The sequence below is a fragment of the Alligator sinensis genome, unplaced genomic scaffold, assembly GCF_000455745.1.
Source record: "Alligator sinensis unplaced genomic scaffold, ASM45574v1 scaffold1238_1, whole genome shotgun sequence".
NCBI lineage: Eukaryota > Metazoa > Chordata > Crocodylia > Alligatoridae > Alligator > Alligator sinensis.
Genome location: NW_005842436.1, coordinates 822,212 through 832,981, shown reverse-complemented (window position 1 = coordinate 832,981; position 10,770 = coordinate 822,212). Strand labels below are relative to the sequence as shown.

Genomic DNA, 10,770 nt, shown 5'->3' with positions numbered 1-10,770 from the left:
AAGTGGGAAGCTGCATGCAGAGGCAAACAGGAGTCTGCCTGGCCTGATGGTGCACAACTCGGTGCCTCCGTGTATGGCTTGCTGTCCAGCCCAATGGCATGCAGTTCCCAGTCCATGGGCCATCAGGCTGGGTGGGTCCTCCACTTGGGGCTTTCAGCACTCCAGCAGGAAGCCATACGTAGAGGCATGGAGTCACATGCCATCAGCTCGGGTGGGCTCCTACTTGGCTCTGCATGTGGCTTTCTGCTGGAGTGCTAGTAGCCCCACATGGAGGCATGGAGCTGGCCATCCTGCCTGATGGTGCATGGACAGCAGCAGCAGCTCGGTGCCTGCCCTGAACTCCAGCACACCACAACATCCCTTGAGCTGCAGCACTGAGCTGTGACCACTGCCTCCTCTTCGTGGGAGCAGGGAGCAAGGCAGGTGGTCCAGGTGTTCGACACTGCGAAGTACACAAGTAAAAGACCCTGCCTGTTTGCCCATCCCTACCCCTGGCAGCAGGGCATAGGGATGTTGCCCAGGTTCTCCTGTGGTAGCCTGAGATTGCCCACGGACATCTCTCCTCCTTCAGCACACCTGCCCTGCTGGCTCTTTACACAGCCCTGGCAGTCACCTGCACCCACACCCAGCCCACAGGGCCCCCCACCCCAGCCCTGCCGGAGGGGGGTCCAAGCTGGCCCCTAGTCCCCTGCAAGCTTTATGTACCCCAAAGGCTTCAGGAGGTTAAGTGAGCCTGAGCCAAGTTCTGGCTAACTCAAGAGTCTCAGGGCCCGCCCTTTCCCCCTCTCCCTCTGACTTGGGACAGGGTTTAGGGTTTTCTGCCCTTTTTGCAAGAGGCTCTTGCAGGCTGGAACTCTGCCAGCCTGCAGAGAGCTCTTTGTAAAAGAGGAAAATCCATGTGTTTTTTCTGTTAAAATGAAAAACCCACTTTTTTCTTGGTTGAAAGGGAAAATCTGCATTTCTTTTTCATTTTGCCATGGGAAATAGAAAACCCGGATCCCTGGTGATTAGACTCTGACCCAGGGTGAGGGAGACCTTGGTTGAAATCTGTGCTGTGAACCAGGCAGACTAGGACTGAATTCCAGGTCCTGTGTCTCAACCAAGTACCCTTTTGTGATCGCTGGGTTCCATAAACACAAGCATACCTGAATGAGAATAACTCAATAATGAGCTTTGGGTGCAGACCAAAGTGACACATTTTGCCCAATCTGACCACAGAAAGCAGTTTATAGCTGTGACCAAATGCAAGTGCATGGCTGTAAACAACTTAAAAAATGGCCAATTCAGTGAAAATCTGCCCCCCCTCATTGCATCAGGTATCAGAATTCAAAATGTAGCTTCTTTTGTAACTTATGTCTGCAGAGTTCCCAGCCTGTTGCTGTTTTCAGAATGGGAGTGGGGGAAAGAATGGAGGAGTTCAGTCTGGGATTTTTTTCACCTCTCCCACTCCCCGCCGCCCGAGGGTGGGGTGTATGTATTAGAGCCCCCCCCTGAGGTGAAGGGGGCTTCAGTTCATCCACTCCATCCTTCAGCATCTGCTGGGGAGCCCTAAGAATGCCTTTCCCCCTTACATTCTGGAAGCAGCGAGCACTGGCAGAGAGCTTTACCATTGCTATGGGAACCTGACTGCAGGCTCCCTTCCCCCTGGAACCAACAGTGAACTTCTGTTTGGTCTGGGGTAACTTTGTATCTCAGAACAGAAATCATTCTGAGTTACAGCTGGGAGCTGCACTTCTGTCTGCACCCTTTTTTGAGAAGGAGGCAACCTCTGTAGTCCTTCAGTTTGTGGTCCTGCAGCTGCTTAACTGTGGATCCATCTCCCAATTACCAACCTCCTCAGTCCCTTAGTTATGGAGCATCTTCACATTATACATTCTATGACTACAGCTTCATTGTCTCTTGTACTATTTCCATAAAAGTTTCTTAGTATCCTCGTGCTTCATTGCAATGCAAAATGAAAGGTCTCCAAACCTGTTTTCCATTAATAATTCCCATGTTGCAATCAGTCCTTCCCTGTGCTGGCTGCACAGCAGCCTCTCTGTCACTGGGGGGAATGTTCAGTTTTTGAACACAAAAGGGAAGAGCTCGTAAGGGCTGTCCTGACTCTGCACTAGGCTGGCTCCATTCTGCCATGGCGTGCACCAGAGCTACTGTTTGTGGCAGCTCAGTCTAGGTATGTTCTCAATGTCAGGCACTACTCTGTTCCCTAGCGGTCCTAACTAAGGAAGGCACAAGACAATAAAGCTGTCCCAGAACATTCAGGAAAGAGGGCAATTGGCTGCATGGAGTGCAGAAGTGAGATGTGTGTTGGGTTGCAGACAGCCTTTCTATTGGCCAGTAGCATGCTTGAGAAGATTTCAGACCTTAAGCTAGAATGTGTTTGGAGCCAGCTCATGCATCCATACTGGACCCCAACCTGTCTGTCCCTGCCTTCTCTTCCTCTCCCCACCCCCGACCCAGTCACAAACTCTGGGGCTGTCTGGATTTTGGTGAAGGAGAGGATACTGGTCTGCACAGTGAGGGCAACTGCACAGAAAAACTACTTCTTGGCAGGCATTCCCAGCCTCCTCCCCAGACTCCAACAGGGGCAGAAATAGCCAGCCTGGACTCGGCTGCAAAATTAACAGCTCAGAGCTGACAAGGTTCTTTGGGTAAATGTGATATCTTTTATTAGAACAACTAAATCTTTGGAAAAATAGCTCAGAGCTGGGAAGCAGCCCCTAGTTCCCCATACTGGGAAAAGGCATGTGTGCAGATTTGTAACCTATCCATGCTGTAGAATTAAACATCCCCTTGCCTCTGTCCCTTGTTACACACAGGCAAACCAAGCCACACACTAAAACCTCTTTGATTAGTTTTTATTTTCTAATCGTTACAGACCAGAGTGGGTGTGTCCTTGGTACAAGAAAAAAGAGAGTGTGTATGTGAACCTGAAAGAGCTCATTTGACCCCCACAATATATTTGTTTCCCCATCACTGGGAACCCATGACAATGGTAAGTACCAGATACTAAGCACATTGCATTGTGGGAGAAGGATTGTAGAATTTGCCACCAGAAGAGAATATAAATTAACCCATCACCAGTAATAGTGCAGTGATCTGCTATGATCTGATCCAGGTAAAGAAAGGACAGGTGTAGCTAATCCACAGTTATTCTAGCACCAAGCAGGAAATTGGTCCCGGTTCAGTCTGCCACACAGCTGCAGACCCAAGGACAAGATCAATGGTGTAGTGCATGTGACCCCTGAGCTACATGTAGGTAGGATATGGCACCACAGTCCTCATTGCAATCCCATTTCAGCATCCCTGTTGGACTCGCATTGTTCCAAGCTGTTGTAGGAGGGCAATGTGGTCACAACAGCTTCAACAGTGAAGCGGTGTGGGGTGCTGGGGCCAGACACCTCAGACTGGAAGTCAGTGTTGTCATGCCCACCCGGGGGCGGCATAGTGGAGGCAGTCTCATGCCAGGTGCGGAGCCAGCGGAAGGACAGGATACAGGTGATGACGACGAAATCCAAAATCAGCTCTGCAAGCTCAGCCACAGAGAGAACAGAGGAACCAAACCAGAGGCTCCACTGATTCCCCAGCTGAGAAAGGAGGGTTACCACCTGCAGGAAACAGATGGAGAGAGTGAGAATGTGGTCTGCACAAGGGTCCTGGCCTTTCCACTCACTAGCAGGCACCTTCCCAGCAAAAGCATCCATGCCTGGCCTAGGAAGACATCTCCATCCCCCATCCTTCTTCAGGAAGGAAAGCATAGATGCTAGTGATGCAGCTGAAAGGAACAGCCTCCAAAGCAGAGCATCATACTGAAGAAGTCCTCACTCCAATCCCATTTCAGCATCCCTGTTGGACTTGCATTGTTCCAAGCTGGGGCAGGGGGGCAGACATGATGATCCATTGTGGTCCCTTCCGACTCTACAGTCTATGAATCTATAAGGAGCAGGTTGCTAGAGACGGCAAGGGGTTGCAGTATGTACCGTGAAGGCAGGAGACTCCCCATTGGTTTTATACTTCCACTCCTCAAAAAATATGTTCAGTTTGGCAACTCCATTCCTATTAAGAGAGAAGGAGGGAAATGATGACCATCTTGCAGCCTCTGCCTGTTGGCATAACCTCTTCATTTTGTTTTTCCATCAAACTTTCACTCCCCCATCACATCCCCTTGATTTGTACAGTTCCCTCATCCTGCCATTCTTGAGACTTCAGTCCGACATTTAAGCCTGAAGTCTTTCCCAGATTCCATGGGGACCTTCCAAACAGGAAGAATATTCCCAAAAATGTAGTGTCATTTCAAACCTATGATCCTTCAAATCCACAGCAACTACAGTTCTCATGTCACCCCTACCCCTTCCTGGCCCCACACCTGCAGCCTTTAACACTCTGCTAAACTTCACAGAACTAGACCCATGCTCTCACTATTCATGGACATTCATGTGACTTTCAACTTAGCCCTTCCCTAAGACTGGTTCATTCCTACTGCCCAGCCTCACAGTGCTGAACTGTCACCAGTTTGGGCCCCAGGCCCTGACCATCCCTGCATTTTATCTCTACCCATAGAATCATCTCAGTCCTCTCACCCTACTGATTCCCCCCCGGAGTTCTTACCTCTTGGATGTGATATTGTACTTATTCTGTTGGGAAAGCATGTGAAACACCCAATCCTGAAATGAAAGTACCAAGGGCATCATCAATACGTTCTACTGTGAGGAGGCTGGGATCTCTTTTTGGGGGATAAGAAACTGATGGAACAGGTCTGACACCCTGTGCCAGGGAAGGGAGTAAAAGCAGGAAGATATCTTGTTACCTCAGAGAGGGCAGAAGGCCACCGGGAGTATCCAGCTGATAGGTGGTACTCTGTCATCCTGGAGGGAGAGAGGCATTGGTGATAGGTCAGACTAGGACATCCACAAAGTAAGTGCTAACATAGCAGCCTCAGCAGCTTCCACCACATGCAGCCTAACTTTGCTTCATGCTGAGAGGTAAGAAGTTAAATGTCCCTGAGACATCTTACTATACATGCTCAAACCCTCCTCTGCCCCATATCACTGAACAGTTTCTCTAGCCAATCTAATTCTTTGGCATTAATCCATCTCTAGGAATGAGAAAAATTTTAGTTCACCTTACAACAAACTGAAACTTACTTGCAAGGTTTCCGGCATTTACGGAAACAGCCCAGAATGTCAGCTTTGAATTCAGCCTGGAGCTTGTAATAGCAGTAACCTGAGCAGGGGACAAATGAGTGAAATGGAAGGTCAACATCTCTGAACAAGGAAGAGAATCTCTGGGGCTTGTATGTAGGCAAGAGTAGCCCAGAAATGGGTACCCTTCCCTTGCCCCTACCTCCTTTAACATTCTGAGGGGCCTACTGCTCTAGGGAGAAAATCCCAGAGAACAGCCCCATCAGAGGGGTGAGCAGCTTCCACGAGGGTCTGCTGGGAGATTCTAAGAGTTAAGGTTAGAATAGGTGGGTTTACAAAAGCCTGGGGTATTGCTATGTAATTCCTCCTGTCCCATGATCACTTACCCCAGGCTATATGCTTAGTATAGTCACAGTACTCTGCTCCAGAGGGCAGGGGGTAGAAGTAATATGCACATCCACAGCGTTTCACCATGTTCAGCTGAAAACAGGATCGAATACAGACCTGGAAACCATGAGAGAAGGGGAGAGCTCAAAGAAACCCAAACCCACAGACCTCACTTCAAATCCCAGTACCAAGAAAACAGAGATCCCTTTGTGGCAAGCGGGGCTGAAATGGTATTCCAGAAAGGTAAGGAACAAGCTGGCCTTGTACCAGAGGTCATGGGTTACCTGTTCAGTGTAACGGGATAAGTAGAGGTTCTGCACAGGAACATCTTTCCCATCTTCTGTGCAGTCACTGTAGCTGCCCCCAAGACGCAGAGTCATCTCCTGATGATTCAAACAATAGTTTAGCCTAAAGCATCTGATACCCAACTTCCTTTCTACCAGGTTTTAGTCCCATCTACCCCAACCAATATCTGGGTATTCCTTCCTGCTACCACTTTCTCCCTGCTTTCCCCTTTTCTCTCTCTTTCCTCTGCTCCTATCTCACCAATTTCCTACTGAAGGAAATCTTCCCATGTGGTTCTCCATGGAAGCCCACATCCCCTCTTCCCTATCTCAACTATTCCTCCCTCACCTTTCTCATGCTGATGGAGGTCTCTATCCCTGGACGTATGTTGAAGCCCCCATCATCCATGAAAGCTGGTTCATTTTGGTTATGGACCATCACCCTGGCTCCTGTCACTGTGGACAGCAGGGGAATGAAGTCGTTCTGCTCTGTGCGCACCACCAGTGAGAGACCTGCAGGGGTGTCAGAAAACTAGGGTGATCAGGGCCATGGAAGGCAGGGAAAACAGAGCAAAGTTCAATGAGGGGTAACATAGAGCCAAGATGAGCTAAGAATAAGAAGGTAAGGATCTGGGACTGATAGAGACAGAGCTCACAGGAAGGGAAGAAATCTGCTACTACCAGGAAGAATAAGCACAGCAGTGTCCCACTGCCCACAATCTCTTTCTGCCCCTCAACATCTTCTGTCGCTCTCACCATTATTGATCCCAGGCAGTGAGGATGTCCACAGGCTGCTATTGCCATCATTGAATGTGTAGCAATTTCCATAAATGGGATGATGGAAATGAGTGTAATTCCTGGAGAGACAGAAATGTTCAGATGAGGGGCTGTCAGGGCTCTGGAGCAGAGGCAGTATATTCTGAAAGGAACTGCTCCTCCTCCCACCCAACAGTAAGGGACTTCAAGCACTGCAGGAGAAACATGTCTGGTGTGAACCAGCCCTTGGAGACAGAGCCCAAGAACTGACTCTGGCACAGCAGAATCTTTGAACTGGAGATGCCAAGACCCCAAGGGAAGAACTCAACCCCACAGTCTGAGATTATGGGAAGTAGGTGCCTGAGGACTCAACAAGGGAGAATGATTCTGACTTATGTCCTAGTATTCCATCAGCTTTTGTATCCTGACCCAAGAGGAAGAATGCAGAGGGCTCTCAGCATGAGATGTGGAAGTCCTCCCAAGCACTCACGCCTTGTCACATGTAACATCGTTGAAGCGGCAAGCATAGATGAAACTCTCAAAATTAGACTCATCTAGGTCCTTAGTGCTGGGCATCCGTGCCAGAATGTTGATGTAGTGGAAACTGTACCACTCTCGCACAGCATCCACGCCCGATGAGTATGTTTGGTGGAAACAGTCATCACTTTTCTCGTTGCACTGCAAGAGAAAAGGCAGCTATGTCACAGATTCCAAGTTCATGAGGAAGGGATGAAGCAGGAGATATATGAGCTCCCTGACTATGGATAGGGAACAAAGCAAGGTAATACTTGACAAATGCATATAAAGGACATGGGAGAGAAGTCCCACAATCCAGATCCTCTGTGGAAGAGAAGCTCCTGGGCAGGAGAAAGAGCTGAGAGTGATGGAGGAGGCAGCAAATTGCAGAGAAGTTTCCAGAGGGATAAGAAAGACCTAGCTATGTGTGCCTGTACATGTGCCGGGAGGCTGCTCTGACATGCTGTAATTAACCAAGCCTGCTGGAGTGTGCTAATTGGTGTGCCCCAGCCAGTCTCTGCATCTTGTGTGTCATCATTTCTGTGCTTCAAAATGGCAGTGGAGGCACTTTAACTAAAGCTTGTTCAATGAGCTTTAGTTAAAGTGCCCCCACCACCATTTTGAAGCATGGTGAAGACACTCTGGCATTTTAATTAGAGCGGCTCTCAGAGCTGCTCTAATTAAAGCACTCCTACCCCGGGAGCATATGTAAAAATGCCCTGTGTGGTGTGTGAACAAAAGTTTTACACTCTGAAAGAGGGGATCCTTCTCCATGGGTGAGTCATGACTAGACCTTTTTGCTTCTATGAGATTCTAGTGAGTTCACTTCTCAGGCTTTTAAGGGAACAGGCTGGGACCTGAACACTCTTCCCAACTCTATCTTTCCTTAGCAATGGCTGCAACAACTTAATTGTATTCCCACATGGTGGTGGTGGTGGCTGAAGCTAATGTTATAAGATAGTCCCAGCTGCCTCATCAGATCACAGAGGACAGGATCAGGAGGGATCTAGAAACCTTACCAAGAGAAAGCCAATTTTCCAGTCACTTTTATCTACAGGAGGGTTGTTCTCCTCCACGATAGCTGGGTTATCACGCTTGTGCCTCCGCAGTGGGTGTCGCTGAACATAGTGGAACAGGCTCCTGGAGCTACGTTTGTGTGTATACTGGGCAGCCCAATCACTTTGTGTCACAGACATGTTGTAGTTGTACATGTCCATCAGTGTCTGGTGGGTGATCCGGTCCAGTTCATCCAGCTCCTTCTGAACAGCACTGTATCTATGAGGTAGATAGAAGAGACCTCCAAATCAGGGTGTGTCTGCAGAAGGAACTTTCCCATCATAGTTGCACTTACTCTGCTACAGCTACACCTGTGTAAGTGCCTGTATGGACACTATTCCAGTATAAGAGTGTTTTTGCTCTGATATAGTTACTCCACTGTTAAATAGCAGTGGAGCATGTACTCTGATTTTGTTATGCCTATGGAGACATGTACTTTATGTCTCTACCTCCTGTGCAGGAAGAAAACAAGAACATGGATATTCACCTCGATCCCACAAGGGTACAACATATGCTTGCAGGCCATGAGAGTCGCTCTCGTACCTGTATGGGTTGAGGGTACACAGTGTGACAGCAGGGAAGGTCAGCCTGTCTGAGTTGAGGTTAAGGTTCAGGCTGACGGGGAAGCTGAAGTACTCCCTGTAGAGGATCCCAAACTGCCAGTACATTAAGCCAAAGGTGAGGAAGAAGAGCACAGACCAGAAGGCCGTCTTCATCTTGTTCTTCTTGGAGCACACCAGCCGGATGGCTCCATGGATGGTTGTATTGCTGCAGAAAAACTGGAAGAGCTCCCGGTAAGAGTTGTGGAACTCAATGAGGCCCTCGTGCTTCTCTTCTGCTTTCTCCGGCACCTCCTCATGCTTTTGCTGGTGTTGTGCTCCCTGTTTGCACTGCCTCATACTCTCCTCTTGGGGCATCTTTTCTACCTTTGCAGCTCCACCCTATGACAGAAAACTCAGAATCAGGCACTGTGGATACTAGCTGTGACTACCGCAACCCACCTAATATAGGAAATCCGTGCCTATGCAAAACCCTGGCTCCAGCATCCTGCCCAATACCCCGGCACCACAACACTTAAACCCTATCCCTTTATGCTGCGGCCCAGCCACTCCATCCAGTGACTTCTGGCCTGCCTAAGTTCTCTAGCAGCCTGGCTTCTCAAAACATACATCCATGTCTTCCCAGCACTATGCTCTCCCCAGCACTCCTCCAGCACATAGTAAAATTAACCTTAACACCTTGTCAAACACCCTGTTCTGTCCATACACATCACCCTCCAAAAGACTCAGACCTTTTCATACAGACACTCGGATTGTTCCAACACCCAGGCTTCACTGCATACACACTGATCACTCCCAGCATCCTGGTCACTCCATATGCACAGCATTACAGCCTCTCTTCCACATACTGCCACCCTCCCCAGTGTCCCGAGCTCTCCACATCCACACTGCTGTTTTCCCACTATCCTGGCCACTCCACACATACTCTATCAATGCCCTGTTCTGCCCACAGTCCCTCCTCCTCAACTTGGCCCTTCTACAGACACATATGCACACTTGTGTCCTATCCAGCACTCTGCCATTTTGTCTAACAAACTGCTGATACGTCCAAGACCATGATCCATCCACACACACCATCATCCTATGCAACAACCTGGTCCCTTCACACTCTTGGACATGTTCTCTCCCCAACACTCCAATTCCTGCATGCTTGCACTCATATCTCTGGTACCTCCAAGCACACCTATCCTCCCAAGCACTCTCTCATTTCTATGAACAAGCTGCCATCCTGCCCAAGCCCCCAGTCCCCCCACGCACACACTCAGTGTCTGCCTCTTCCCTGAGAACTTGGCTCCTCCGGACATGCCATCCATAGTTTCTTGATAATATACCACTTCTCCCAACCTCTCCACCACTTAGTCATACTTACCCCACCCAACACTGCCCAGTCCAAACAGATACTCCTTCCCCTCCCCAAGGCTCTGACCTCTTCACACGCTTACCACTTGTCCTCACCAATGCCACCCTAGCCATTATCCCAGCCCCTCCACCTACTTCCCTTTGTGTCCTCCCAAAAATGCACACCTACAGCCCCTTCTCCCCAGCAACAGCTTCTGTCCCACTTCACCACCACCCTCCCTAGGCCCTCCACAGCCACACTGCTCTCCTTCCACTGCCCTCATGACTACACACACATGCACCCACGCGCACACACAGGCCATCCATGCATGCCCTACCAGCACTGTGCTGTCCAGATAACCCCTCCTCCCTCACCTGGCCCCCTATAACCCCCTACACCAGGTGCTCTCCCCCCCCCACCCCCCGCTAAGTGCACATGCACGCTGAAAGCAGCGTACACACTGACCATGTACGCACACGAAAGCTGCGCGCGCGCGCGCCCACATACACACACTCGACAGGTTGAACACGCAACAAACAGTGAATACACGCGCGGACTGAGCATGCGCACGCGCCCGCGCCCCTCCAGCACCCCCCGCCCCGCAGGACCTGGCGGCGCTGCTGCACCTTGTCCCCGGGCGCTGCGCCCCCGCTCCGCGCGCCCGGCTGGGAGCCCAGCCCTGCCCTGCCCTGCCCTGCGCTACCCGCCGCTCAGGACCGGACCGGTTTCGC

At 50.1% G+C, this 10,770-nt stretch overlaps 1 protein-coding gene across 10 annotated transcripts in view; it reads right to left on the bottom strand.

Annotated features, from left to right (window-relative positions):
- Nucleotides 1-2,843: 2,843 nt before the first annotated feature.
- SCNN1A (sodium channel epithelial 1 alpha subunit) overlaps nt 2,844-10,770 on the bottom strand; it is a 9,957-nt gene continuing 2,030 nt past the window's right edge. For 5 of the 10 annotated variants that reach the window (XM_025211940.1, XM_025211939.1, XM_025211942.1 and 2 more), the window contains 12 exons: nt 8,684-9,081; nt 8,104-8,359; nt 7,059-7,246; nt 6,569-6,669; nt 6,162-6,325; nt 5,813-5,911; nt 5,528-5,645; nt 5,145-5,223; nt 4,808-4,865; nt 4,609-4,664; nt 3,981-4,056; nt 2,844-3,608 (listed from right to left, as the gene is read on the bottom strand). In XM_025211940.1, the coding sequence (XP_025067725.1) occupies nt 3,282-3,608; nt 3,981-4,056; nt 4,609-4,664; nt 4,808-4,865; nt 5,145-5,223; nt 5,528-5,645; nt 5,813-5,911; nt 6,162-6,325; nt 6,569-6,669; nt 7,059-7,246; nt 8,104-8,359; nt 8,684-9,081 (1,920 nt within the window). In that variant the 3' untranslated portion in view covers nt 2,844-3,281. Of the gene's footprint in view, nt 3,609-3,980; nt 4,057-4,608; nt 4,665-4,807; nt 4,866-5,144; nt 5,224-5,527; nt 5,646-5,812; nt 5,912-6,161; nt 6,326-6,568; nt 6,670-7,058; nt 7,247-8,103; nt 8,360-8,683; nt 9,082-10,069; nt 10,404-10,504; nt 10,627-10,647 lie in introns of those variants that run through there. The other 5 variants (XM_025211943.1, XM_025211944.1, XM_006030299.3 and 2 more) reach the window with 5 other exon arrangements.